We start from the raw sequence: 25,527 nt of genomic DNA on the forward strand, positions 1-25,527 counted from the left end.
GACGCTACAAGTTGCATAGTTACATTGAGAGTGATCAACAGAGCGATTTGCTTGCGCTCATCCTCATCATTGGCTAGACGGCAATAGTTTAGAGAGCTTACGGCCCGCTCGAAGGCAGTGACGGCGTTGCGGTAGCGAAAGCGCTTCACACAGTCCTTGCCATGCATGTGCATCAATGAGCATCATCGGCGTCATCATGGGAATTCGTCTTCGGTGCCCGTAACGGTTATCAAATCCGTGGGAAAACTATCATCCTTGTTTCCCTCCACAATATTTTGGGGGATCTTTCGCCCAGGGCTATTTGGATGGGCTGGATCTTTTAGTTGTTCTAGTTAAACACATAAAAAAGATTTTAATTGCCAACCTGGCTTTAGGGGTTTCAGAAATCCAGTCGATTGTGTCATATGCATAGCCGCGCGGATTCAGGTGTTGTTATTTCGAGTTTACCCACCCAACCATGTAAACACTGCTCTTTTATTCCGTGTTAGTCCTTAAGCCTTAATATATTCTCCTCCCAGTACCCCATTGTAATTACTTTACTCCAATTAAATATCGACTAATCTTCATTGTATTTTCATTATAATAATCATATATTACAGACTGTCAGCGTCTGGCGTTTTGTGAGGATATGCGCCATCGAAGTTACTGAGCCATCACTTGGGAAGTGTGCCGTCTCAATGATTGCACATTATTCAAAAATTCCGAACTTTTCTCGTCATGTATGTATGACGATGAGAAAATTTAAATGCAAAACTGAAATATTATTATTATCAGCAATCAGTCTTGTTGGTGGCTTATAATTGGTTCTCAATCGCTGCAACGAACCTGCATGCAAGCGGGGGTTATTTAACTGTAACTGTATGTAACAGTGATTAAATGTTGGGTTTTAAAAACAGGGCTTAATTCTGGAGAGCACTTATTAAATTTCGGCACGCGAATTGATGTATTGAGGCGGCCTTGGCATGTGCACCATGCCCCCTTAACAGATTTAACTGATATTAGCCACATGTGCGAAAATTCTTTGGTAGAGGTTGGTTACCTGATGGGAGGGGCTATGTAACTTTCTTTTATTATACCCGATACTCAAAATGAGTATTGGGGTATATTAGATTTGTGGTAAAAGTGGATGTGTGTAACGTCCAGAAGGAATCGTTTCCGACCCAATAAAGTATATATATTCTGGATCAGCATCAATAGCCGAGGCGATTGAGCCCTGAATGTCTGTCCGTCTGTCCGTCCGTCCGTCCGTCCGTCTGTCCGTCCCCTTCAGCGCCTAGTGCTCAAAGACTATAAGAGCTAGAGAAACGATGTTTTGGATCCAGACTTCTGTGATATGTCACTGCTACAAGAATATTTCAAAATTTCAGGAGTACTTAAAAGTAGCTAATCGTGTAGAAAAAAAACTTTGTGGGCAGTTCGACCTTTTTCGTTACAAAATTTTTTTATTTATATAAAAAGTTCAATAAAAGGTAGTGGCTAAAATTAGCATATCTTGAATCAAAATCGAGAAATATGGTTTGCCATCCTCGACGGAACGATTAACCCATTGTCGCCCAAGGCGGTTTTTTAATATTCCACCAAAAATAAAGAAAATTTAATCATTTTGGCGCTGTTACAGTGAAAGATATCGTGTGTGTGTTTTTTTTTTTTTGTAATTTCAGAGAAAAGATTTACAAACAGTATTATTTTTCGCAGTTTAACTCAATTTGTTATCCTGTTTAATTAAAGAGGTCATAAGTGTGCTAAGGTCGTTTTTTCATCGGTATATACTTGGTATATTTCTGAGGGTGTCACTGCCTAGCGCGCATTTTTGTAATTAACCCAAACAAGTTAAAGTTGGGAAAAAGTGTGGAAAAAATGGAAGATAATTTTTCATATTGCACTCAAATGCTCAAGGAACCACTGCAACTTGGGTAAGCATCGAAATTTGATACATTTGCACAATCATGTGCTGCCTAGACGCTGCCTCTTACTCTTCTAGAAAACGCGTTGGCTCTGGCTCACAATTTGAGGTAGAACAGTCGCCATTTGGGGCTGGCGATGATGATTTTAATGTCGACGAAATGGAAGATTGTGATAACGCTCCAGATGTTGATGAAGAAGAGCTCGCTTCTCCATCGACCCAATCGTTCGAGGAACTCAAAAAATTGATGGAGCCGATCAATGAGAACATTTTTAAGCGCATCACACGTGAGGGGCACCAGGGCCGAGGTCTGGTGCCAGACAAGGCACGTGTCGCTGTGCGCTATAGTGGTTATTGGGAAGGCGAGAGTTCTCCTTTTGATTCCTCATTGATGCGCCGATGAGAGAGATTCTCTTTATGAGAATTTGCGTGAAAAGTGTCAGGCATTTCTATTAAAAATGGAGCCACCACAGCTCCTGACCATGTTGCGAGTCCGTACCAGATTCCACGAGGTCCTGCTAACACCTGATGGCAAGTGCAAAATCCAAAGGATACACATCTTAAGGTTGAGGATCTAAATCGTCATTCCTCCAATTTTTAAATAATTGCTCCTACATATATCTACGTTGTTAGTCATCCAACTTCTTACACGTAAAACATTCTTCTCACTTTGTACACAGCCCAAACACAACAAACTGTTCATTTATGTGACTACCTGAATATAAATTCAATCAAATAAGTAATAAATAGTCCTCAGAGCTTCAGCTTAAAAACAAAATATATTCCAAAAATAGATGACATTTTCTGACCAACAGAAAGTAAATATATTCTTGTACTCGTATTTATAAAACACATTTCATTTTCATACTCTTCAGTATGTACAACGTAAACGTTAAGTTCTTCTAGAACTAATGTAAAATATTGAATTTGGTTGTCTGTTGTTTATTTAAATGGATTAATCCTTCCATGGGAAACAGTGCCCGAATCAGTGCAGATTTAGCTTGGACAACGTCAAGTCATTCTCGTCAATAGGGGACACCGTTAGTTTCATTTTGTGCTCCTTGGCCATTTTGGATAACATTACAATGTCCGAGTTTATATAGGCACCCCGCAAAAGTGCCACCGACGATTTTCCGGAAGTCTCAAGCTCCTTCACAAGTTCTTCAACACTGGGATTACATTTGGTTTCATCCTTTACTTCTTTAAACTTCTGGCCTGACAACGCACGAGTCCAAATGTCCTGAGATGACTCTTTGTATTTTTTGATTTTCTTGTCCAGGTCAGTAATCTTAGCACTGATCTCATTGTTATCGGGCTGCTTGGCTTGAGCCTGCATAAATATACACCGAGCATCCTTATATTCGCCTAAGGCGGACAGGGCGCAACCTTCCTGGTAGAGGGCCTTACAGGAAGGCTTATTTTCAGTGAGACGCCGCAAGGCTTTCATCGTAATGCACACGCGTTTGGGATTATGCAATTTATTGTAGCAGATCATCAAGTTTTGCTGGAAAAGTTAAAAAAAAAAACACATAAGTGGGGATGAGCCACGACGCTACAAGTTGCATAGTTACATTGAGAGTGATCAACAGAGCGATTTGCTTGCGCTCATCCTCATCATTGGCTAAACGGCAATAGTTTAGAGAGCTTACGGCCCGCTCGAAGGCAGTGACGGCGTTGCGGTAGCGAAAGCGCTTCACACAGTCCTTGCCATGCATGTGCATGTCTAATGCCTTGGGGTAAACTATTGCAAACTTGTCCCGATCCACAGCGGCCATTGACGCGAAGGCATCTGAGTCCCCGATCAATGTGAAGTGAAGAACTTCGATTTTGAAAAGTCCATCCGAACGTGGTTTAATGCGCGGCGGGCAGCCCATCTCGTGAAATAGCAACTTATAGGATATAATAAATTCGTCTTTTTCATATGGGCGCATGGTAAGTACAGCAGCCTGGAGGCCTTCTAGCACATCGCAACCTGCACCGGTCTCAAAATAGAATTTAGTTCGGCGCATCAATGAGGAATCAAAAGGAGAACTCTCGCCTTCCCAATAACCACTATAGCGCACAGCGACACGTGCCTTGTCTGGCACCAGACCTCGGCCCTGGTGCCCCTCACGTGTGATGCGCTTAAAAATGTTCTCATTGATCGGCTCCATCAATTTTTTGAGTTACTCGAACGATTGGGTCGATGGAGAAGCGAGCTCTTCTGGAGCGTTATCACAATCTTCCATTTCGTCGACATTAAAATCATCATCGCCAGCCCCAAGTGGCGACTGTTCTACCTCAAATTGTGAGCCAGAGCCAACGAGTTTTCTAGAAGAGTAAGAGGCAGCGTCTAGGCAGCACATGATTGTGCAAATGTATCAAATTTCGATGCTTACCCAAGTTGCAGTGGTTCCTTGAGCATTTGAGTGCAATATGAAAAATTATCTTCCATTTTTTCCACACTTTTTCCCAACTTTAACTTGTTTGGGTTAATTACAAAAATGCGCGCTAGGCAGTGACACCCTCAGAAATATACCAAGTATATACCGATGAAAAAACGACCTTAGCACACTTATGACCTCTTTAATTAAACAGGATAACAAATTGAGTTAAACTGCGAAAAATAATACTGTTTGTAAATCTTTTCTCTGAAATTACAAAAAAAAAACACACACACGATATCTTTCACTGTAACAGCGCCAAAATGATTCAATTTTCTTTATTTTTGGTGGAATATTAAAAAACCGCCTTGGGCGACAATGGGTTAATCGTTCCGTCGAGGATGGGAAACCATATTTCTCGATTTTGATTCAAGATATGCTAATTTTAGCCACTCCCTTTTATTGAACTTTTTATATAAATAAAAAAATGTTGTAACGAAAAAGGTCGAACTGCCCACAAAGTTTTTTTTCTACACGATTAGCTACTTTTAAGTACTCCTGAGTACATACATATGTAGATGTGCCAGTTCATAGAACGAATAGATAAAACCACACCATGAAAAACCACGAATTTATTAAACATTTCTAACGCCCCAAATCTATCTGCGTATTTGAAAAGTAATTAAAAAATTTAATTTTGTAATAATAAAACGAGGGGAACGTTGTGAGTGCTGCGGACGCCGCAACTCTACATTTATACCCGATACTTAGTCAGTATGGCTCCCCTCCGGCAGACGCCGCGAATATTAAACGACACGAGAAAGAGTGCGTGCGAGAGAGACAGAAAATCAGTCTGACCGTGACGTCGGGCGCTGCGTAGCCACTGCAAATTGATTTGTTCCTTTTGGCTATAAAAATGATCTGATCTGATCCAGATTCAGCAATCTGATAGATATGGTCGTTATCTATGATTCCGCGTTTTTAGTTTTCTCGAATCGTCGAAATTGTGGATGCCACAGATTTGCGCCCGTTGTGTGGTCGGAAGTGTTGGAAGGGGGGGGGGGGGGGGGGGGGGGGGGGGGGGGGGCAAAGTTTTGAAATATTCTTGTAGCAGTGACATATCACAGAAGTCTGGATCCAAAACATCGTTTCTCTAGCTCTTATAGTCTTTGAGCACTAGGCGCTGAAGGGGACGGACAGACGGACGGACGGACAGACATTCAGGGCTCAATCGCCTCGGCTATTGATGCTGATCCAGAATATATATACTTTATTGGGTCGGAAACGATTCCTTCTGGACGTTACACACATCCACTTTTACCACAAATCTAATATACCCCAATACTCATTTTGAGTATCGGGTATAATAAAAGAAAGTTACATAGCCCCTCCCATCAGGTAACCAACCTCTACCAAAGAATTTTCGCACATGTGGCTAATATCAGTTAAATCTGTTAAGGGGGCATGGTGCACATGCCAAGGCCGCCTCAATACATCAATTCGCGTGCCGAAATTTAATAAGTGCTCTCCAGAATTAAGCCCTGTTTTTAAAACCCAACATTTAATCACTGTTACATACAGTTACAGTTAAATAACCCCCGCTTGCATGCAGGTTCGTTGCAGCGATTGAGAACCAATTATAAGCCACCAACAAGACTGATTGCTGATAATAATAATATTTCAGTTTTGCATTTAAATTTTCTCATCGTCAGAAAAAGTGACGAGAAAAGTTCGGAATTTTTGACTAATGTGCAATCATTGAGACGGCACACTTCCCAAGTGATGGCTCAGTAACTTCGAGGGCGCATATCCTGACAAAACGCCAGACGCTGACAGTCTGTAATATATGATTATTAAAATGAAAATACAATGAAGATTAGTCGATATTTAATTGGAGTAAAGTAATTACAATGGGGTACTGGGAGGCTAATATATTAAGGCTTAAGGACTAACACGGAATAAAAGAGCAGTGTTTACATGGTTGGGTGGGTAAACTCGAAATAACAACACCTGAATCCGCGCGGCTATACATATGACACAATCGACTGGATTTCTGAAACCCCTAACGCCAGGTTGGCAATTAAAATCTTTTTTATGTGTTTAACTAGAACAACTAAAAGATCCAGCCCATCCAAATAGCCCTGGGCGAAAGATCCCCCAAAATATTGTGGAGGGAAACAAGGATGATAGTTTTCCCACGGATTTGATAATCGTTACGGGCACCGAAGGCGAATTCCCACCTGTTCAATGAATCTACCTCCTCTTGCATTTACGGCATTAATTATTGTAAAATTAAACCCGGCCAAATAGAGGGGCACCCGCCGCTCTCAGCGATTCATTTCAAAAACGCAATCAAATTTGAATTTTGAGTCTTTGTCTCCGGGCGGTCTCGAACCTATGTCATCAAAAGAGTCTGCGAGACTCAACGCGCAGCACCAAACAGGTCTCTCCACAAAAATCGGAAATTTGTGAATTTTGTTGAGCAAGCAGTCCACACTTAAATAAACTGCTTGCATTAACATACCCTTTTGGTCAATTTAAAACTAGCCGACAAAATTTTTTTAAATTTTTAATTAAATTTGAGTTTTTACTCCATTCAATCCAGTCATAATTCCATTTTCATGGTTTAAAATGTGTGTGTTAATTGTTGATAGTACAAAAACTGTTTATGACTTCGTACGAAAACATTTGGAACAGATAGCAGCTAAGATGAGACTTAAATTGTTCTTTATTCTGTTGTTGATTATTCTAGCAATGGTTTTATTAATGACGAAAGTCAGTGCCAAACGATGGGCTGATGGAGTAGATGGAGTGTGTGCCTAATCACTTTTTATAGTGTTAAATTATACCAATAAAGATGATGTAGCAAGCTTAGCGATAGTTGATTTAAACAAGTAAATTCATTATTTTTGAGATACCAGCTGATCTCAAAGCGTAGAGCTCTGAGATACACTACTCACAATGCAGGCAGCCGAAACTGAGGTTTGCACATACCTATCTATCAAGTGTAGACCTCAAAGTATTATAATTCAACTAACTAATCGCCAATTCCACAGCCCAAGCGTACCAAGAGTTATATTTATGAGGTATACCGACTTTTAGAGGAAAAGCCAGGGGTTGAAGAAATATTAATCATGAATCGTTCCGGTGTGCCGATCAAAACGTCAATGGAACGCCAAGACGCACTTCAACATGCCTGTCTTTATGAGAATTTGCGTGAAAAGTGTCAGGCATTTCTATCAAAAATGGAGCCACCACAGCTCCTGACCATGTTGCAAGATAACCGTTTTGGTAGGTTGAGGATCTAAATCGTCATTCCTCCAATTTTTCTTCTTACACGTAAAACATTCTCACTTTGTACACAGCCCAAACACAACAAACTGTTCATTTATGTGACTACCTGAATATAAATTCAATCAAATAAGTAATAAATAGTCCTCAGAGCTTCAGCTTAAAAACAAAATATATTCCAAAAACAGATGACATTTTCTGACCAACAGAAAGTAAATATATTCTTGTACTCGTATTTATAAAACACATACTCTTCAGTATGTACAACATAAACGTTAAGTTCTTCTAGAACTAATGTAAAATATTGAGTTTGGTTGTCCGTTGTGTATTTAAATGGATTAATCCTTCTATCGGAAACAGTGCCCGAATCAGAGCAGATTTAGCTTGGACAACGTCAAGTCATTCTCGTCAACAGGGGACACCGTTAGTTTCATTTTGTGCTCCTTGGCCATTTTGGATAACATTACAATGTACGAGTTTATATAGGCACCCTGCAAAAGTCCCCCCGACGATTTTTCGGAACTCTCAAGCTCCTTCACAAGTTCTTCAACACTGGGATTACATTTGGTTTCATCCTTTACTTCTTTAAACTTCTGGCCTGACAACGCACGAGTCCAAATGTCCTGAGATGCCTCTTTGTATTTTTTGATTTTCTTGTCCAGGTCAGTAATCTTAGCACTGATCTCATTGTTATCGGGCTGCTTGGCTTGAGCCTGCATAAAAATTCACCGAGCATCCTTATATTCGCCTAAGGCGGACAGGGTGCAACCTTCCTGGTAGAGGGCCTTACAGGAAGGCTTATTTTCAGTGAGACGCCGCAAGGCTTTCATCGTAATGCACACGCGTTTGGGATTATGCAATTTATTGTAGCAGATCATCAAGTTTTGCTGGAAAAGTTAAAAAAAAACACATAAGTGGGGATGAGCCACGACGCTACAAGTTGCATAGTTACATTGAGAGTGATCAACAGAGCGATTTGCTTGCGCTCATCCTCATCATTGGCTAGACGGCAATACTTTAGAGCGCTTACGGCCCGCTCGAAGGCAGTGACGGCGTTGCGGTAGCGAAAGCGCTTCACACAGTCCTTGCCATGCATGTGCATCAATGAGCATCATCGGCGTCATCATGGGAATTCGTCTTCGGTGCCCGTAACGGTTATCAAATCCGTGGGAAAACTATCATCCTTGTTTCCCTCCACAATATTTTGGGGATCTTTCGCCCAGGGCTATTTGGATGGGCTGGATCTTTTAGTTGTTCTAGTTAAACACATAAAAAAGATTTTAATTGCCAACCTGGCTTTAGGGGTTTCAGAAATCCAGTCGATTGTGTCATATGCATAGCCGCGCGGATTCAGGTGTTGTTATTTCGAGTTTACCCACCCAACCATGTAAACACTGCTCTTTTATTCCGTGTTAGTCCTTAAGCCTTAATATATTCTCCTCCCAGTACCCCATTGTAATTACTTTACTCCAATTAAATATCGACTAATCTTCATTGTATTTTCATTATAATAATCATATATTACAGACTGTCAGCGTCTGGCGTTTTGTGAGGATATGCGCCATCGAAGTTACTGAGCCATCACTTGGGAAGTGTGCCGTCTCAATGATTGCACATTAGTCAAAAATTCCGAACTTTTCTCGTCATGTATGTATGACGATGAGAAAATTTAAATGCAAAACTGAAATATTATTATTATCAGCAATCAGTCTTGTTGGTGGCTTATAATTGGTTCTCAATCGCTGCAACGAACCTGCATGCAAGCGGGGGTTATTTTACTGTAACTGTATGTAACAGTGATTAAATGTTGGGTTTTAAAAACAGGGCTTAATTCTGGAGAGCACTTATTAAATTTCGGCACGCGAATTGATGTATTGAGGCGGCCTTGGCATGTGCACCATGCACCCTTAACAGATTTAACTGATATTAGCCACATGTGCGAAAATTCTTTGGTAGAGGTTGGTTACCTGATGGGAGGGGCTATGTAACTTTCTTTTATTATACCCGATACTCAAAATGAGTATTGGAGTATATTAGATTTGTGGTAAAAGTGGATGTGTGTAACGTCCAGAAGGAATCGTTTCCGACCCAATAAAGTATATATATTCTGGATCAGCATCAATAGCCGAGGCGATTGAGCCCTGAATGTCTGTCCGTCTGTCCGTCCGTCCGTCTGTCCGTCCCCTTCAGCGCCTAGTGCTCAAAGACTATAAGAGCTAGAGAAACGATGTTTTGGATCCAGACTTCTGTGATATGTCACTGCTACAAGAATATTTCAAAAAAAATGTAGAGTTGCGGCGTCCGCAGCAACTCACAACGTTCCCCCTCGTTTTATTATTACAAAATTAAATTTTTTAATTACTTTTCAAATACGCAGATAGATTTGGGGCGTTAGAAATGTTTAATGAATTCGTGGTTTTTCATGGTGTGGTTTTATCTATTCGTTCTATGAACTGGCACATCTACATATGTATGTACTCAGGAGTACTTAAAAGTAGCTAATCGTGTAGAAAACAAACTTTGTGGGCAGTTCGACCTTTTTCGTTACAACATTTTTTTATTTATATAAAAAGTTCAATAAAAGGGAGTGGCTAAAATTAGCATATCTTGAATCAAAATCGAGAATTATGGTTTCCCATCCTCGACGGAACGATTAACCCATTGTCGCCCAAGGCGGTTTTTTAATATTTCACCAAAAATAAAGAAAATTTAATCATTTTGGCGCTGTTACAGTGAAAGATATCGTGTGTGTGTTTTTTCTTTTTGTAATTTCAGAGAAAAGATTTACAAACAGTATTATTTTTCGCAGTTTAACTCAATTTGTTATCCTGTTTAATTAAAGAGGTCATAAGTGTGCTAAGGTCGTTTTTTCATCGGTATATACTTGGTATATTTCTGAGGGTGTCACTGCCTAGCGCGCATTTTTGTAATTAACCCAAACAAGTTAAAGTTGGGAAAAAGTGTGGAAAAAATGGAAGATAATTTTTCATATTGCACTCAAATGCTCAAGGAACCACTGCAACTTGGGTAAGCATCGAAATTTGATACATTTGCACAATCATGTGCTGCCTAGACGCTGCCTCTTACTCTTCTAGAAAACTCGTTGGCTCTGGCTCACAATTTGAGGTAGAACAGTCGCCACTTGGGGCTGGCGATGATGATTTTAATGTCGACGAAATGGAAGATTGTGATAACGCTCCAGAAGAGCTCGCTTCTCCATCGACCCAATCGTTCGAGTAACTCAAAAAATTGATGGAGCCGATCAATGAGAACATTTTTAAGCGCATCACACGTGAGGGGCACCAGGGCCGAGGTCTGGTGCCAGACAAGGCACGTGTCGCGGTGCGCTATAGTGGTTATTGGGAAGGCGAGAGTTCTCCTTTTGATTCCTCATTGATGCGCCGAACTAAATTCTATTTTGAGACCGGTGCAGGTTGCGATGTGCTAGAAGGCCTCCAGGCTGCTGTACTTACCATGCGCCCATATGAAAAAGACGAATTTATTATATCCTATAAGTTGCTATTTCACGAGATGGGCTGCCCGCCGCGCATTAAACCACGTTCGGATGGACTTTTCAAAATCGAAGTTCTTCACTTCACATTGATCGGGGACTCAGATGCCTTCGCGTCAATGGCCGCTGTGGATCGGGACAAGTTTGCAATAGTTTACCCCAAGGCATTAGACATGCACATGCATGGCAAGGACTGTGTGAAGCGCTTTCGCTACCGCAACGCCGTCACTGCCTTCGAGCGGGCCGGAAGCTCTCTAAACTATTGCCGTTTAGCCAATGATGAGGATGAGCGCAAGCAAATCGCTCTGTTGATCACTCTCAATGTAACTATGCAACTTGTAGCGTCGTGGCTCATCCCCACTTATGTGTTTTTTTTTTTAACTTTTCCAGCAAAACTTGATGATCTGCTACAATAAATTGCATAATCCCAAACGCGTGTGCATTACGATGAAAGCCTTGCGGCGTCTCACTGAAAATAAGCCTTCCTGTAAGGCCCTCTACCAGGAAGGTTGCGCCCTGTCCGCCTTAGGCGAATATAAGGATGCTCGGTGTATATTTATGCAGGCTCAAGCCAAGCAGCCCGATAACAATGAGATCAGTGCTAAGATTACTGACCTGGACAAGAAAATCAAAAAATACAAAGAGGCATCTCAGGACATTTGGACTCGTGCGTTGTCAGGCCAGAAGTTTAAAGAAGTAAAGGATGAAACCAAATGTAATCCCAGTGTTGAAGAACTTGTGAAGGAGCTTGAGACTTCCGGAAAATCGTCGGTGGCACTTTTGCGGGGTGCCTATATAAACTCGGACATTGTAATGTTATCCAAAATGGCCAAGGAGCACAAAATGAAACTAACGGTGTCCCCTATTGACGAGAATGACTTGACGTTGTCCAAGCTAAATCTGCACTGATTCGGGCGCTGTTTCCCATTGAAGGATTAATCCATTTAAATAAAAAACAGACAACCAAATTCAATATTTTACATTAGTTCTAGAAGAACTTAACGTTTATGTTGTACATACTGAAGAGTAAGAAAATGAAAATACGAGTACAAGAATATATTTACTTTCTGTTGGTCAGAAAATGTGGTCTGTTTTTGGAATATATTTTGTTTTTAAGCTGAAGCTCTGAGGACTATTTATTACTTATTTGATTGAATTTATATTCAGGTAGTCACATAAATGAACAGTTTGTTGTGTTTGGGCTGTGTACAAAGTGAGAAGAATGTTTTACGTGTAAGAAGTTGGATGACTAACAACGTAGATATATGTAGGAGCAATTATTTAAAAATTGGAGGAATGACGATTTAGATCCTCAACCTTAAGATGTGTATCCTTTGGATTTTGCACTTGCCATCAGGTGTTAGCAGGACCTCGTGGAATCTGGTACGGACTCGCAACATGGTCAGGAGCTGTGGTGGCTCCATTTTTGATAGAAATGCCTGACACTTTTCACGCAAATTCTCATAAAGACAGGCATGTTGAAGTGCGTCTTGGCGTTCCATTGACGTTTTGATCGGCACACCGGAACGATTCATGATTAATATTTCTTCAACCCCTGGCTTTTCCTCTAAAAGTCGGTATACCTCATAAATATAACTCTTGGTACGCTTGGGCTGTGGAATTGGCGATTAGTTAGTTGAATTATAATACTTTGAGGTCTACACTTGATAGATAGGTATGTGCAAACCTCAGTTTCGGCTGCCTGCATTGTGAGTAGTGTATCTCAGAGCTCTACGCTTTGAGATCAGCTGGTATCTCAAAAATAATGAATTTACTTGTTTAAATCAACTATCGCTAAGCTTGCTACATCATCTTTATTGGTATAATTTAACACTATAAAAAGTGATTAGGCACACACTCCATCTACTCCATCAGCCCATCGTTTGGCACTGACTTTCGTCATTAATAAAACCATTGCTAGAATAATCAACAACAGAATAAAGAACAATTTAAGTCTCATCTTAGCTGCTATCTTTAGTTGCAAATGTTTTCGTACGAAGTCATAAACAGTTTTTGTACTATCAACAATTAACACACACATTTTAAACCATGAAAATGGAATTATGACTGGATTGAATGGAGTAAAAACTCAAATTTAATTAAAAATTTAAAAAAATTTTGTCGGCTAGTTTTAAATTGACCAAAAGGGTATGTTAATGCAAGCAGTTTATTTAAGTGTGGACTGCTTGCTCAACAAAATTCACAAATTTCCGATTTTTGTGGAGAGACCTGTTTGGTGCTGCGCGTTGAGTCTCAAATTTGATTGCGTTTTTGAAATGAATCGCTGAGAGCGGCGGGTGCCCCTCTATTTGGCCGGGTTTAATTTTACAATAATTAATGCCGTAAATGCAAGCGGAGGTAGATTCATTGAACAGGTGGGAATTCGCCTTCGGTGCCCGTAACGGTTATCAAATCCGTGGGAAAACTATCATCCTTGTTTCCCTCCACAATATTTTGGGGGATCTTTCGCCCAGGGCTATTTGGATGGGCTGGATCTTTTAGTTGTTCTAGTTAAACACATAAAAAAGATTTTAATTGCCAACCTGGCGTTAGGGGTTTCAGAAATCCAGTCGATTGTGTCATATGTATAGCCGCGCGGATTCAGGTGTTGTTATTTCGAGTTTACCCACCCAACCATGTAAACACTGCTCTTTTATTCCGTGTTAGTCCTTAAGCCTTAATATATTCTCCTCCCAGTACCCCATTGTAATTACTTTACTCCAATTAAATATCGACTAATCTTCATTGTATTTTCATTATAATAATCATATATTACAGACTGTCAGCGTCTGGCGTTTTGTGAGGATATGCGCCCTCGAAGTTACTGAGCCATCACTTGGGAAGTGTGCCGTCTCAATGATTGCACATTATTCAAAAATTCCGAACTTTTCTCGTCACTTTTTCTGACGATGAGAAAATTTAAATGCAAAACTGAAATATTATTATTATCAGCAATCAGTCTTGTTGGTGGCTTATAATTGGTTCTCAATCGCTGCAACGAACCTGCATGCAAGCGGGGGTTATTTAACTGTAACTTTATGTAACAGTGATTAAATGTTGGGTTTTAAAAACAGGGCTTAATTCTGGAGAGCACTTATTAAATTTCGGCACGCGAATTGATGTATTGAGGCGGCCTTGGCATGTGCACCATGCCCCCTTAACAGATTTAACTGATATTAGCCACATGTGCGAAAATTCTTTGGTAGAGGTTGGTTACCTGATGGGAGGGGCTATGTAACTTTCTTTTATTATACCCGATACTCAAAATGAGTATTGGGGTATATTAGATTTGTGGTAAAAGTGGATGTGTGTAACGTCCAGAAGGAATCGTTTCCGACCCAATAAAGTATATATATTCTGGATCAGCATCAATAGCCGAGGCGATTGAGCCCTGAATGTCTGTCCGTCTGTCCGTCCGTCCGTCTGTCCGTCCCCTTCAGCGCCTAGTGCTCAAAGACTATAAGAGCTAGAGAAACGATGTTTTGGATCCAGACTTCTGTGATATGTCACTGCTACAAGAATATTTCAAAACTTTGCCCCCCCCACCACTTCCGACCACACAACGGGCGCAAATCTGTGGCATCCACAATTTCGACGATTCGAGAAAACTAAAAACGCGGAATCATAGATAACGACCATATCTATCAGATTGCTGAATCTGGATCAGATCAGATCATTTTTATAGCCAAAAGGAACAAATCAATTTGCAGTGGCTACGCAGCGCCCGACGTCACGGTCAGACTGATTTTCTGTCTCTCTCGCACGCACTCTTTCTCGTGTCGTTTAATATTCGCGGCGTCTGCCGGAGGGGAGCCATACTGACTAAGTATCGGGTATAAATGTAGAGTTGCGGCGTCCGCAGCAACTCACAACGTTCCCCCTCGTTTTATTATTACAAAATTAAATTTTTTAATTACTTTTCAAATACGCAGATAGATTTGGGGCGTTAGAAATGTTTAATGAATTCGTGGTTTTTCATGGTGTGGTTTTATCTATTCGTTCTATGAACTGGCACATCTACATATGTATGTACTCAGGAGTACTTAAAAGTAGCTAATCGTGTAGAAAACAAACTTTGTGGGCAGTTCGACCTTTTTCGTTACAACATTTTTTTATTTATATAAAAAGTTCAATAAAAGGGAGTGGCTAAAATTAGCATATCTTGAATCAAAATCGAGAAATATGGTTTCCCATCCTCGACGGAACGATTAACCCATTGTCGCCCAAGGCGGTTTTTTAATATTCCACCAAATATAAAGAAAATTTAATCATTTTGGCGCTGTTACAGTGAAAGATATCGTGTGTGTTTTTTTTTTTTGTAACTTCAGAGAAAAGATTTACAAACAGTATTATTTTCGCAGTTTAACTCAATTTGTTATCCTGTATAATTAAAGAGGTCATAAGTGTGCTAAGGTCGTTTTTTCATCGGTATATACTTGGTATATTTCTGAGGGTGTCACAGCCTAGCGCGCATTTTTGTAATTAACCCAAACAAGTTAAAGTTGGGAAAAAGTGTAGAAAAAATGGAAGATAATTTTTATATTGCACTCAAATGCTCAAGGAACCACTGCAACTTGGGTAAGCATCGAAATTTGATAAATTTGCACAATCATGTGCTGCCTAGACGCTGCCTCTTACTCTTCTAGAAAACTCGTTGGCTCTGGCTCACAATTTGAGGTAGAACAGTCGCCATTTGGGGCTGGCGATGATGATTTTAATGTCGACGAAATGGAAGATTGTGATAACGCTCCAGATGTTGATGAAGAAGAGCTCGCTGCTCCATCGACCCAATCGTTCGAGGAACTCAAAAAATTGATGGAGCCGATCAATGAGAACATGTTTAAGCGCATCACACGTGAGGGGCACCAGGGCCGAGGTCTGGTGCCAAACAAGGCACGTGTCGCTGTGCGCTATAGTGGTTATTGGGAAGGCGAGAGTTCTCCTTTTGATTCCTCATTGATGCGCCGAACTAAATTCTATTTTGAGACCGGTGCAGGTTGCGATGTGCTAGAAGGCCTCCAGGCTGCTGTACTTACCATGCGCCCATATGAAAAAGCCGAATTTATTATATCCTATAAGTTGCTATTTCACGAGATGGGCTGCCCGCCGGGCATTAAACCACGTTCAGATGGACTTTTCAAAATCGAAGTTCTTCACTTCACATTGATCGGGGACTCAGATGCCTTCGCGTCAATGGCCGCTGTGGATCGGGACAAGTTTGCAATAGTTTACCCCAAGGCATTAGACATGCACATGCATGGCAAGGACTGTGTGAAGCGCTTTCGCTACCGCAACGCCGTCACTGCCTTCGAGCGGGCCGTAAGCTCTCTAAACTATTGCCGTCTAGCCAATGATGAGGATGAGCGCAAGCAAATCGCTCTGTTGATCACTCTCAATGTAACTATGCAACTTGTAGCGTCGTGGCTCATCCCCACTTATGTGTTTTTTTTTAACTTTTCCAGCAAAACTTGATGATCTGCTACAATAAATTGCATAATCCCAAACGCGTGTGCATTACGATGAAAGCCTTGCGGCGTCTCACTGAAAATAAGCCTTCCTGTAAGGCCCTCTACCAGGAAGGTTGCACCCTGTCCGCCTTAGGCGAATATAAGGATGCTCGGTGTATTTTTATGCAGGCTCAAGCCAAGCAGCCCGATAACAATGAGATCAGTGCTAAGATTACTGACCTGGACAAGAAAATCAAAAAATACAAAGAGGCATCTCAGGACATTTGGACTCGTGCGTTGTCAGGCCAGAAGTTTAAAGAAGTAAAGGATGAAACCAAATGTAATCCCAGTGTTGAAGAACTTGTGAATGTGCTTGAGACTTCCGAAAAATCGTCGGTGGCACTTTTGCAGGGTGCCTATATAAACTCGGACATTGTAATGTTATCCAAAATGGCCAAGGAGCACAAAATGAAACTAACGGTGTCCCCTATTGACGAGAATGACTTGACGTTGTCCAAGCTAAATCTGCACTGATTCGGGCACTGTTTCCCATGGAAGGATTAATCCATTTAAATAAACAACAGACAACCAAATTCAATATTTTACATTAGTTCTAGAAGAACTTAACGTTTACGTTGTACATACTGAAGAGTATGAAAATGAAATGTGTTTTATAAATACGAGTACAAGAATATATTTACTTTCTGTTGGTCAGAAAATGTCATCTATTTTTGGAATATATTTTGTTTTTAAGCTGAAGCTCTGAGGACTATTTATTACTTATTTGATTGAATTTATATTCAGGTAGTCACATAAATGAACAGTTTGTTGTGTTTGGGCTGTGTACAAAGTGAGAAGAATGTTTTACGTGTAAGAAGTTGGATGACTAACAACGTAGATATATGTAGGAGCAATTATTTAAAAATTGGAGGAATGACGATTTAGATCCTCAACCTTAAGATGTGTATCCTTTGGATTTTGCACTTGCCATCAGGTGTTAGCAGGACCTCGTGGAATCTGGTACGGACTCGCAACATGGTCAGGAGCTGTGGTGGCTCCATTTTTAATAGAAATGCCTGACACTTTTCACGCAAATTCTCATAAAGAGAATCTCTCTCATCGGCGCATCAATGAGGAATCAAAAGGAGAACTCTAGCCTTCCCAATAACCACTATAGCGCACAGCGACACGTGCCTTGTCTGGCACCAGACCTCGGCCCTGGTGCCCCTCACGTGTGATGCGCTTAAAAATGTTCTCATTGATCGGCTCCATCAATTTTTTGAGTTCCTCGAACGATTGGGTCGATGGAGAAGCGAGCTCTTCTTCATCAACATCTGGAGCGTTATCACAATCTTCCATTTCGTCGACATTAAAATCATCATCGCCAGCCCCAAATGGCGACTGTTCTACCTCAAATTGTGAGCCAGAGCCAACGAGTTTTCTAGAAGAGTAAGAGGCAGCGTCTAGGCAGCACATGATTGTGCAAATGTATCAAATTTCGATGCTTACCCAAGTTGCAGTGGTTCCTTGAGCATTTGAGTGCAATATGAAAAATTATCTGCCATTTTTTCCACACTGTTTCCCAACTTTAACTTGTTTGGGTTAATTACAAAAATGCGCGCTAGGCAGTGACACCCTCAGAAATATACCAAGTATATACCGATGAAAAAACGACCTTAGCACACTTATGACCTCTTTAATTAAACAGGATAACAAATTGAGTTAAACTGCGAAAAATAATACTGTTTTTAAATCTTTTCTCTGAAATTACAAAAAAAAAAAACACACACACGATATCTTTCACTGTAACAGCGCCAAAATGATTCAATTTTCTTTATTTTTGGTGGAATATTAAAAAACCGCCTTGGGCGACAATGGGTTAATCGTTCCGTCGAGGATGGGAAACCATATTTCTTGATTTTGATTCAAGATATGCTAATTTTAGCCACTCCCTTTTATTGAACTTTTTATATAAATAAAAAAATGTTGTAACGAAAAAGGTCGAACTGCCCACACAGTTTTTTTTCTACACGATTAGATACTTTTAAGTACTCCTGAGGACATACATATGTAGATGTGCCAGTTCTATGCCATCAATGAGGAATCAAAAGGAGAACTCTCGCCTTCCCAATAACCACTATAGCGCACAGCGACACGTGCCTTGTCTGGCACCAGACCTCGGCCCTGGTGCCCCTCACGTGTGATGCGCTTAAAAATGTTCTCATTGATCGGCTCCATCAATTTTTTGAGTTCCTCGAACGATTGGGTCGATGGAGAAGCGAGCTCTTCTTCATCAACATCTGGAGCGTTATCACAATCTTCCATTTCGTCGACATTAAAATCATCATCGCCAGCCCCAAATGGCGACTGTTCTACCTCAAATTGTGAGCCAGAGCCAACGAGTTTTCTAGAAGAGTAAGAGGCAGCGTCTAGGCAGCACATGATTGTGCAAATGTATCAAATTTCGATGCTTACCCAAGTTGCAGTGGTTCCTTGAGCATTTGAGTGCAATATGAAAAATTATCTGCCATTTTTTCCACACTTTTTCCCAACTTTAACTTGTTTGGGTTAATTACAAAAATGCGCGCTAGGCAGTGACACCCTCAGAAATATACCAAGTATATACCGATGAAAAAACGACCTTAGCACACTTATGACCTCTTTAATTAAACAGGATAACAAATTGAGTTAAACTGCGAAAAATAATACTGTTTTTAAATCTTTTCTCTGAAATTACAAAAAAAAAAAAACACACACACGATATCTTTCACTGTAACAGCGCCAAAATGATTCAATTTTCTTTATTTTTGGTGGAATATTAAAAAACCGCCTTGGGCGACAATGGGTTAATCGTTCCGTCGAGGATGGGAAACCATATTTCTTGATTTTGATTCAAGATATGCTAATTTTAGCCACTCCCTTTTATTGAACTTTTTATATAAATAAAAAAATGTTGTAACGAAAAAGGTCGAACTGCCCACAAAGTTTTTTTTCTACACGATTAGATACTTTTAAGTACTCCTGAGGACATACATATGTAGATGTGCCAGTTCATAGAACGAATAGATAAAACCACACCATGAAAAACCACGAATTCATTAAACATTTCTAACGCCCCAAATCTATCTGCGTATTTGAAAAGTAATTAAAAAATTTAATTTTGTAATAATAAAACGAGGGGGAACGTTGTGAGTTGCTGCGGACGCCGCAACTCTACATTAATACCCGATACTTAGTCAGTATGGCTCCCCTCCGGCAGACGCCGCGAATATTAAACGACACGAGAAAGAGTGCGTGCGAGAGAGACAGAAAATCAGTCTGACCGTGACGTCGGGCGCTGCGTAGCCACTGCAAATCCTCTACCAAAGAATTTTCGCACATGTGGTGCACATGCCAAGGCCGCCTGAATACATCAATTCGCGTGCCGAAATTTAATAAGTGCTCTCCAGAATTAAGCCCTGTTTTTAAAACCCAACATTTAATCACTGTTACATACAGTTACAGTTAAATAACCCCCGCTTGCACGCAGGTTCGTTGCAGCGATTGAGAACCAATTATAAGCCACCAACAAGACTGATTGCTGATAATAATAATATTTCAGTTTTGCATTTAAATTTTCTCATCGTCATACATACATGACGAGAAAAGTTCGGAATTTTTGAATAATGTGCAATTATTGAGACGGCACACTTCCCAAGTGATGGCTCAGTAACTTCGATGGCGCAAATCCTCACAAAACGCCAGTCGCTGACAGTCTGTAATATATGATTATTATAATGAAAATACAATGAAGATTAGTCGATATTTAATTGGAGTAAAGTAATTACAATGGGGTACTGGGAGGAGAATATATTAAGGCTTAAGGACTAACACGGAATAAAAGAGCAGTGTTTACATGGTTGGGTGGGTAAACTCGAAATAACAACACCTGAATCCGCGCGGCTATACATATGACACAATCGACTGGATTTCTGAAACCCCTAACGCCAGGTTGGCAATTAAAATCTTTTTTATGTGTTTAACTAGAACAACTAAAAGATCCAGCCCATCCAAATAGCCCTGGGCGAAAGATCCCCCAAAATATTGTGGAGGGAAACAAGGATGATAGTTTTCCCACGGATTTGATAACCGTTACGGGCACCGAAGGCGAATTCCCACCTGTTCAATGAATCTACCTCCTCTTGCATTTACGGCATTAATTATTGTAAAATTAAACCCGGCCAAATAGAGGGGCACCCGCCGCTCTCAGCGATTCATTTCAAAAACGCAATCAAATTTGAATTTTGAGTCTTTGTCTCCGGGCGGTCTCGAACCTATGTCATCAAAAGAGTCTGCGAGACTCAACCCGCAGCACCAAACAGGTCTCTCCACAAAAATCGGAAATTTGTGAATTTTGTTGAGCAAGAAGTCCACACTTAAATAAACTGCTTGCATTAACATACCCTTTTGGTCAATTTAGAACTAGCCGACAAAATTTTTTTAAATTTTTAATTAAATTTGAGTTTTTACTCCATTCAATCCAGTCATAATTCCATTTTCATGGTTTAAAATGTGTGTGTTAATTGTTGATAGTACAAAAACTGTTTATGACTTCGTACGAAAACATTTGGAACTAAAGATAGCAGCTAAGAGACTTAAATTGTTCTTTATTCTGTTGTTGATTATTCTAGCAATGGTTTTATTAATGACGAAAGTCAGTGCCAAACGATGGGCTGATGGAGTAGATGGAGTGTGTGCCTAATCACTTTTTATAGTGTTAAGTTATACCAATAAAGATGATGTAGCAAGCTTAGCGATAGTTGATTTAAACAAGTAAATTCATTATTTTTGAGATACCAGCTGATCTCAAAGCGTAGAGCTCTGAGATACACTACTCACAATGCAGGCAGCCGAAACTGAGGTTTGCACATACCTATCTATCAAGTGTAGACCTCAAAGTATTATAATTCAACTAACTAATCGCCAATTCCACAGCCCAAGCGTACCAAGAGTTATATTTATGAGGTATACCGACTTTTAGAGGAAAAGCCAGGGGTTGAAGAAATATTAATCATGAATCGTTCCGGTGTGCCGATCAAAACGTCAATGGAACGCCAAGACGCACTTCAACATGCCTGTCTTTATGAGAATTTGCGTGAAAAGTGTCAGGCATTTCTATCAAAAATGGAGCCACCACAGCTCCTGACCATGTTGCGAGTCCGTACCAGATTCCACGAGGTCCTGCTAACACCTGATGGCAAGATAACCGTTTTGGCAGTGCAAAATCCAAAGGATACACATCTTAAGGTAGAGGATCTAAATCGTCATTCCTCCAATTTTTAAATAATTGCTCCTACATATATCTACGTTGTTAGTCATCCAACTCCTTACACGTAAAACATTCTTCTCACTTTGTACACAGCCCAAACACAACAGACTGTTCATTTATGTGACTACCTGAATATAAATTCAATCAAATAAGTAATAAATAGTCCTCAGAGCTTCAGCTTAAAAACAAAATATATTCCAAAAACAGATGACATTTTCTGACCAACAGAAAGTAAATATATTCTTGTACTCGTATTTATAAAACACATTTAATTTTCATACTCTTCAGTATGTACAACATAAACGTTAAGTTCTTCTAGAACTAATATAAAATATTGAATTTGGTTGTCTGTTGTTTATTTAAATGGATTAATCCTTCAATGGGAAACAGTCCCCGAATCAGTGCAGATTTAGCTTGGACAACGTCAAGTCATTCTCGTCAATAGGGGACACCGTTAGTTTCATTTTGTGCTCCTTGGCCATTTTGGATAACATTACAATGTCCGAGTTTATATAGGCACCCCGCAAAAGTGCCACCGACGATTTTTCGGAAGTCTCAAGCTCCTTCACAAGTTCTTCAACACTGGGATTACATTTGGTTTCATCCTTTACTTCTTTAAACTTCTGGCCTGACAACGCACGAGTCCAAATGTCCTGAGATGCCTCTTTGTATTTTTTGATTTTCTTGTCCAGGTCAGTAATCTTAGCACTGATCTCATTGTTATCGGGCTTCTTGGCTTGAGCCTGCATAAATATACACCGAGCATCCTTATATTCGCCTAAGGCGGACAGGGCGCAACCTTCCTGGTAGAGGGCCTTACAGGAAGGCTTATTTTCAGTGAGACGCCGCAAGGCTTTCATCGTAATGCACACGCGTTTGGGATTATGCAATTTATTGTAGCAGATCATCAAGTTTTGCTGGAAAAGTTAAAAAAAAACACATAAGTGGGGATGAGCCACGACGCTACAAGTTGCATAGTTACATTGAGAGTGATCAACAGAGCGATTTGCTTGCGCTCATCCTCATCATTGGCTAGACGGCAATAGTTTAGAGAGCTTACGGCCCGCTCGAAGGCAGTGACGGCGTTGCGGTAGCGAAAGCGCTTCACACAGTCCTTGCCATGCATGTGCATGTCTAATGCCTTGGGGTAAACTATTGCAAACTTGTCCCGATCCACAGCGGCCATTGACGCGAAGGCATCTGAGTCCCCGATCAATGTGAAGTGAAGAACTTCGATTTTGAAAAGTCCATCTGAACGTTGTTTAATGCGCGGCGGGCAGCCCATCTCGTGAAATAGCAACTTATAGGATATAATAAATTCGTCTTTTTCATATGGGCGCATGGTAAGTAGAGCAGCCTGGAGGCCTTCTAGCACATCGCAACCTGCACCGGTCTCAAAATAGAATTTAGTTCGGCGCATCAATGAGGAATCAAAAGGAGAACTCTCGCCTTCCCACTATAGCGCACAGCGACACGTGCCTTGTCTGGCACCAGACCTCGGCGAGCTCTTCTTCATCAACATCTGGAGCGTTATCACAATCTTCCATTTCGTCGACATTAAAATCATCATCGCCAGCCCCAAATGGCGACTGTTCTACCTCAAATTGTGAGCCAGAGCCAACGAGTTTTCTAGAAGAGTAAGAGGCAGCGTCTAGGCAGCACATGATTGTGCAAATGTATCAAATTTCGATGCTTACCCAAGTTGCAGTGGTTCCTTGAGCATTTGAGTGCAATATGAAAAATTATCTGCCATTTTTTCCACACTTTTTCCCAACTTTAACTTGTTTGGGTTAATTACAAAAATGCGCGCTAGGCAGTGACACCCTCAGAAATATACCAAGTATATACCGATGAAAAAACGACCTTAGCACACTTATGACCTCTTTAATTAAACAGGATAACAAATTGAGTTAAACTGAGAAAAATAATACTGTTTGTAAATCTTTTCTCTGAAATTACAAAAAAAAAAAACACACACACGATATCTTTCACTGTAACAGCGCCAAAATGATTCAATTTTCTTTATTTTTGGTGGAATATTAAAAAACCGCTTTGGGCGACAATGGGTTAATCGTTCCGTCGAGGATGGGAAACCATATTTCTCGATTTTGATTCAAGATATGCTAATTTTAGCCACTCCCTTTTATTGAACTTTTTATATAAATAAAAAAATGTTGTAACGAAAAAGGTCGAACTGCCCACAAAGTTTTTTTTCTACACGATTAGATACTTTTAAGTACTCCTGAGGACATACATATGTAGATGTGCCAGTTCATAGAACGAATAGATAAAACCACACCATGAAAAACCACGAATTCATTAAACATTTCTAACGCCCCAAATCTATCTGCGTATTTGAAAAGTAATTAAAAAATTTAATTTTGTAATAATAAAACGAGGGGGAACGTTGTGAGTTGCTGCGGACGCCGCAACTCTACATTTATACCCGATACTTAGTCAGTATGGCTCCCCTCCGGCAGACGCCGCGAATATTAAACGACACGAGAAAGAGTGCGTGCGAGAGAGACAGAAAATCAGTCTGACCGTGACGTCGGGCGCTGCGTAGCCACTGCAAATTGATTTGTTCCTTTTGGCTATAAAAATTATCTGATCTGATCCAGATTCAGCAATCTGATAGATATGGTCGTTATCTATGATTCTGCGTTTTTAGTTTTCTCGAATCGTCGAAATTGTGGATGCCACAGATTTTCGCCCGGTGTGTGGTCGGAAGTGTGGGGGGGGGGCAAAGTTTTGAAATATTCTTGTAGCAGTGACATATCACAGAAGTCTGGATACGGAGACGGACAGACATTCAGGGCTCAATCGCCTCGGCTATTGATGCTGATCCAGAATATATATACTTTATTGGGTCGGAAACGATTCCTTCTGGACGTTACACACATCCACTTTTACCACAAATCTAATATACCCCAATACTCATTTTGAGTATCGGGTATAATAAAAGAAAGTTACATAGCCCCTCCCATCAGGTAACCAACCTCTACCAAAGAACTTTCGCACATGTGGCTAATATCAGTTAAATCTGTTAAGGGGGCATGGTGCACATGCCAAGGCCGCCTCAATACATCAATTCGCGTGCCGAAATTTAAGCCCTGTTTTCAAAACCCAACATTTAATCACTGTTACATACAGTTACAGTTAAATAACCCCCGCTTGCATGCAGGTTCGTTGCAGCGATTGAGAACCAATTATAAGCCACCAACAAGACTGATTGCTGATAATAATAATATTTCAGTTTTTCATTTAAATTTTCTCATCGTCATACATACCTGACGAGAAAAGTTCGGAATTTTTGAATAATGTGCAATCATTGAGAAGTCACACTTCCCAAGTGATGGCTCAGTAACTTCGATGGCGCATATCCTCACAAAACGCCAGACGCTGACAGTCTGTAATATATGATTATTATAATGAAAATACAATGAAGATTAGTCGATATTTAATTGGAGTAAAGTAATTACAATGGGGTACTGGGAGGAGAATATATTAAGGCTTAAGGACTAACACGGAATAAAAGAGCAGTGTTTACATGGTTGGGTGGGTAAACTCGAAATAACAACACCTGAATCCGCGCGGCTATACATATGACACAATCGACTGGATTTCTGAAACCCCTAACGCCAGGTTGGCAATTAAAATCTTTTTTATGTGTTTAACTAGAACAACTAAAAGATCCAGCCCAT

General features: G+C 40.4%; 10 protein-coding genes and 1 pseudogene across 14 annotated transcripts in view; 6 read left to right on the forward strand and 5 right to left on the reverse strand.

Annotated features, from left to right (window-relative positions):
• LOC117190300 overlaps positions 1 to 664 on the forward strand; it is a 16,466-nt gene extending 15,802 nt beyond the window's left edge. For both annotated transcript variants that reach the window (XM_033395383.1, XM_033395384.1), the window contains one exon: positions 600 to 664. In XM_033395383.1, the coding sequence (XP_033251274.1) occupies positions 600 to 649 (50 nt within the window). In that variant the 3' untranslated portion in view covers positions 650 to 664. The remainder of the gene's footprint in view (positions 1 to 599) is intronic.
• Positions 1 to 18,161, reverse strand: part of LOC117190227 (inactive peptidyl-prolyl cis-trans isomerase shutdown-like) — an 18,782-nt gene extending 621 nt beyond the window's left edge. Inside the window, exons 1-4 of one of the 3 annotated variants that reach the window (XM_033395278.1) lie at positions 18,025 to 18,161; positions 17,673 to 17,956; positions 3,619 to 3,941; positions 24 to 167 (exon numbers count right to left, since the gene is read on the reverse strand). In XM_033395278.1, the coding sequence (XP_033251169.1) occupies positions 24 to 167; positions 3,619 to 3,941; positions 17,673 to 17,956; positions 18,025 to 18,080 (807 nt within the window). In that variant the 5' untranslated portion in view covers positions 18,081 to 18,161. Of the gene's footprint in view, positions 1 to 23; positions 168 to 2,742; positions 3,408 to 3,474; positions 4,214 to 4,281; positions 4,421 to 17,672; positions 17,957 to 18,024 lie in introns of those variants that run through there. The other 2 variants (XM_033395277.1, XM_033395279.1) reach the window with 2 other exon arrangements.
• On the forward strand, positions 1,770 to 12,010 carry LOC117190232 (inactive peptidyl-prolyl cis-trans isomerase shutdown-like). The gene is made up of 4 exons (XM_033395282.1): positions 1,770 to 1,913; positions 1,982 to 2,146; positions 10,806 to 11,391; positions 11,459 to 12,010. The coding sequence occupies exons 1-4, from the start codon at positions 1,858 to 1,860 to the stop codon at positions 11,975 to 11,977; spliced, it is 1,326 nt and encodes a 441-aa protein (XP_033251173.1). The 5' UTR covers positions 1,770 to 1,857; the 3' UTR covers positions 11,978 to 12,010.
• LOC117190301 lies at positions 6,959 to 9,160 on the forward strand. 2 transcript variants are annotated; one of them, XM_033395387.1, is made up of 3 exons: positions 6,959 to 7,248; positions 7,340 to 7,557; positions 9,085 to 9,160. In XM_033395387.1, the coding sequence occupies exons 2-3, from the start codon at positions 7,401 to 7,403 to the stop codon at positions 9,132 to 9,134; spliced, it is 207 nt and encodes a 68-aa protein (XP_033251278.1). In that variant the 5' UTR covers positions 6,959 to 7,248; positions 7,340 to 7,400; the 3' UTR covers positions 9,135 to 9,160. The 2 variants fall into 2 exon arrangements, with proteins under 2 accessions (XP_033251278.1, XP_033251276.1); XM_033395385.1 differs by having other exon boundaries at positions 7,323 to 7,557; positions 9,085 to 9,149.
• Positions 10,435 to 10,799, forward strand: LOC117190303 (inactive peptidyl-prolyl cis-trans isomerase shutdown-like). Its single transcript, XM_033395389.1, has 2 exons — positions 10,435 to 10,584; positions 10,653 to 10,799. Exons 1-2 carry the CDS (start codon positions 10,529 to 10,531, stop codon positions 10,795 to 10,797), a joined length of 201 nt encoding a protein of 66 aa, XP_033251280.1. The 5' UTR covers positions 10,435 to 10,528; the 3' UTR covers positions 10,798 to 10,799.
• LOC117190292 (dynein light chain roadblock-type 1-like) lies at positions 12,174 to 13,048 on the reverse strand. Its single transcript, XM_033395374.1, has 2 exons — positions 12,756 to 13,048; positions 12,174 to 12,681 (listed from the first exon to the last, which is right to left on the reverse strand). Exons 1-2 carry the CDS (start codon positions 12,774 to 12,776, stop codon positions 12,373 to 12,375), a joined length of 330 nt encoding a protein of 109 aa, XP_033251265.1. The 5' UTR covers positions 12,777 to 13,048; the 3' UTR covers positions 12,174 to 12,372.
• On the forward strand, positions 15,535 to 17,239 carry LOC117190233 (annotated as a pseudogene).
• A 424-nt stretch (positions 18,162 to 18,585) lies between the features above and the next one.
• On the reverse strand, positions 18,586 to 19,130 carry LOC117190277 (inactive peptidyl-prolyl cis-trans isomerase shutdown-like). Its single transcript, XM_033395355.1, has 2 exons — positions 18,991 to 19,130; positions 18,586 to 18,922 (listed from the first exon to the last, which is right to left on the reverse strand). Exons 1-2 carry the CDS (start codon positions 19,044 to 19,046, stop codon positions 18,601 to 18,603), a joined length of 378 nt encoding a protein of 125 aa, XP_033251246.1. The 5' UTR covers positions 19,047 to 19,130; the 3' UTR covers positions 18,586 to 18,600.
• Positions 19,131 to 21,281: 2,151 nt separating this feature from the next.
• Positions 21,282 to 22,086, forward strand: LOC117190282 (dynein light chain roadblock-type 1-like). Its single transcript, XM_033395363.1, has 2 exons — positions 21,282 to 21,415; positions 21,490 to 22,086. Exons 1-2 carry the CDS (start codon positions 21,395 to 21,397, stop codon positions 21,835 to 21,837), a joined length of 369 nt encoding a protein of 122 aa, XP_033251254.1. The 5' UTR covers positions 21,282 to 21,394; the 3' UTR covers positions 21,838 to 22,086.
• A 76-nt stretch (positions 22,087 to 22,162) lies between these two features.
• LOC117190246 (inactive peptidyl-prolyl cis-trans isomerase shutdown-like) lies at positions 22,163 to 23,145 on the reverse strand. Its single transcript, XM_033395299.1, has 2 exons — positions 22,806 to 23,145; positions 22,163 to 22,740 (listed from the first exon to the last, which is right to left on the reverse strand). Exons 1-2 carry the CDS (start codon positions 23,106 to 23,108, stop codon positions 22,222 to 22,224), a joined length of 822 nt encoding a protein of 273 aa, XP_033251190.1. The 5' UTR covers positions 23,109 to 23,145; the 3' UTR covers positions 22,163 to 22,221.
• Positions 23,146 to 23,166: 21 nt separating this feature from the next.
• LOC117190302 (inactive peptidyl-prolyl cis-trans isomerase shutdown-like) lies at positions 23,167 to 23,663 on the reverse strand. Its single transcript, XM_033395388.1, has 2 exons — positions 23,521 to 23,663; positions 23,167 to 23,452 (listed from the first exon to the last, which is right to left on the reverse strand). The coding sequence occupies exons 1-2, from the start codon at positions 23,574 to 23,576 to the stop codon at positions 23,254 to 23,256; spliced, it is 255 nt and encodes an 84-aa protein (XP_033251279.1). The 5' UTR covers positions 23,577 to 23,663; the 3' UTR covers positions 23,167 to 23,253.
• Positions 23,664 to 25,527: the final 1,864 nt, after the last annotated feature.

Source organism: Drosophila miranda, assembly GCF_003369915.1.
Source record: "Drosophila miranda strain MSH22 chromosome Y unlocalized genomic scaffold, D.miranda_PacBio2.1 Contig_Y1_pilon, whole genome shotgun sequence".
NCBI classification, from domain to species: domain Eukaryota; kingdom Metazoa; phylum Arthropoda; class Insecta; order Diptera; family Drosophilidae; genus Drosophila; species Drosophila miranda.

What these genes read in the sequence shown, in the direction of transcription:
- LOC117190282 (XM_033395363.1), top strand. Translation starts at nt 21,395, where the DNA reads ATGCAGGCAGCCGAAACTGAG. An exon ending in TGCAGGCAGCCGAAACTGAG is followed by an intron (nt 21,416 to 21,489) that starts GTTTGCACATAC and finishes CCAATTCCACAG; the next exon opens with CCCAAGCGTACCAAGAGTTA.
- LOC117190232 (XM_033395282.1), top strand. Translation starts at nt 1,858, where the DNA reads ATGGAAGATAATTTTTCATATTGCACTCAAATGCTCAAGGAACCACTG. An exon ending in AAGGAACCACTGCAACTTGG is followed by an intron (nt 1,914 to 1,981) that starts GTAAGCATCGAA and finishes TTACTCTTCTAG; the next exon opens with AAAACGCGTTGGCTCTGGCT. An exon ending in TCGTTCGAGGAACTCAAAAA is followed by an intron (nt 2,147 to 10,805) that starts ATTGATGGAGCC and finishes GTAACTCAAAAA; the next exon opens with ATTGATGGAGCCGATCAATG.
- LOC117190277 (XM_033395355.1), bottom strand. Translation starts at nt 19,046, where the DNA reads ATGGCAGATAATTTTTCATATTGCACTCAAATGCTCAAGGAACCACTG. An exon ending in AAGGAACCACTGCAACTTGG is followed by an intron (nt 18,923 to 18,990) that starts GTAAGCATCGAA and finishes TTACTCTTCTAG; the next exon opens with AAAACTCGTTGGCTCTGGCT.
- LOC117190302 (XM_033395388.1), bottom strand. Translation starts at nt 23,576, where the DNA reads ATGGCAGATAATTTTTCATATTGCACTCAAATGCTCAAGGAACCACTG. An exon ending in AAGGAACCACTGCAACTTGG is followed by an intron (nt 23,453 to 23,520) that starts GTAAGCATCGAA and finishes TTACTCTTCTAG; the next exon opens with AAAACTCGTTGGCTCTGGCT.
- LOC117190301 (XM_033395385.1), top strand. Translation starts at nt 7,228, where the DNA reads ATGCAGGCAGCCGAAACTGAG. An exon ending in TGCAGGCAGCCGAAACTGAG is followed by an intron (nt 7,249 to 7,322) that starts GTTTGCACATAC and finishes CCAATTCCACAG; the next exon opens with CCCAAGCGTACCAAGAGTTA. An exon ending in GTTGCAAGATAACCGTTTTG is followed by an intron (nt 7,558 to 9,084) that starts GTAGGTTGAGGA and finishes CATATATTACAG; the next exon opens with ACTGTCAGCGTCTGGCGTTT.
- LOC117190303 (XM_033395389.1), top strand. Translation starts at nt 10,529, where the DNA reads ATGGAAGATAATTTTTCATATTGCACTCAAATGCTCAAGGAACCACTG. An exon ending in AAGGAACCACTGCAACTTGG is followed by an intron (nt 10,585 to 10,652) that starts GTAAGCATCGAA and finishes TTACTCTTCTAG; the next exon opens with AAAACTCGTTGGCTCTGGCT.
- LOC117190292 (XM_033395374.1), bottom strand. Translation starts at nt 12,776, where the DNA reads ATGCAGGCAGCCGAAACTGAG. An exon ending in TGCAGGCAGCCGAAACTGAG is followed by an intron (nt 12,682 to 12,755) that starts GTTTGCACATAC and finishes CCAATTCCACAG; the next exon opens with CCCAAGCGTACCAAGAGTTA.
- LOC117190246 (XM_033395299.1), bottom strand. Translation starts at nt 23,108, where the DNA reads ATGGGCTGCCCGCCGCGCATTAAACAACGTTCAGATGGACTTTTCAAA. An exon ending in CTCTGTTGATCACTCTCAAT is followed by an intron (nt 22,741 to 22,805) that starts GTAACTATGCAA and finishes TAACTTTTCCAG; the next exon opens with CAAAACTTGATGATCTGCTA.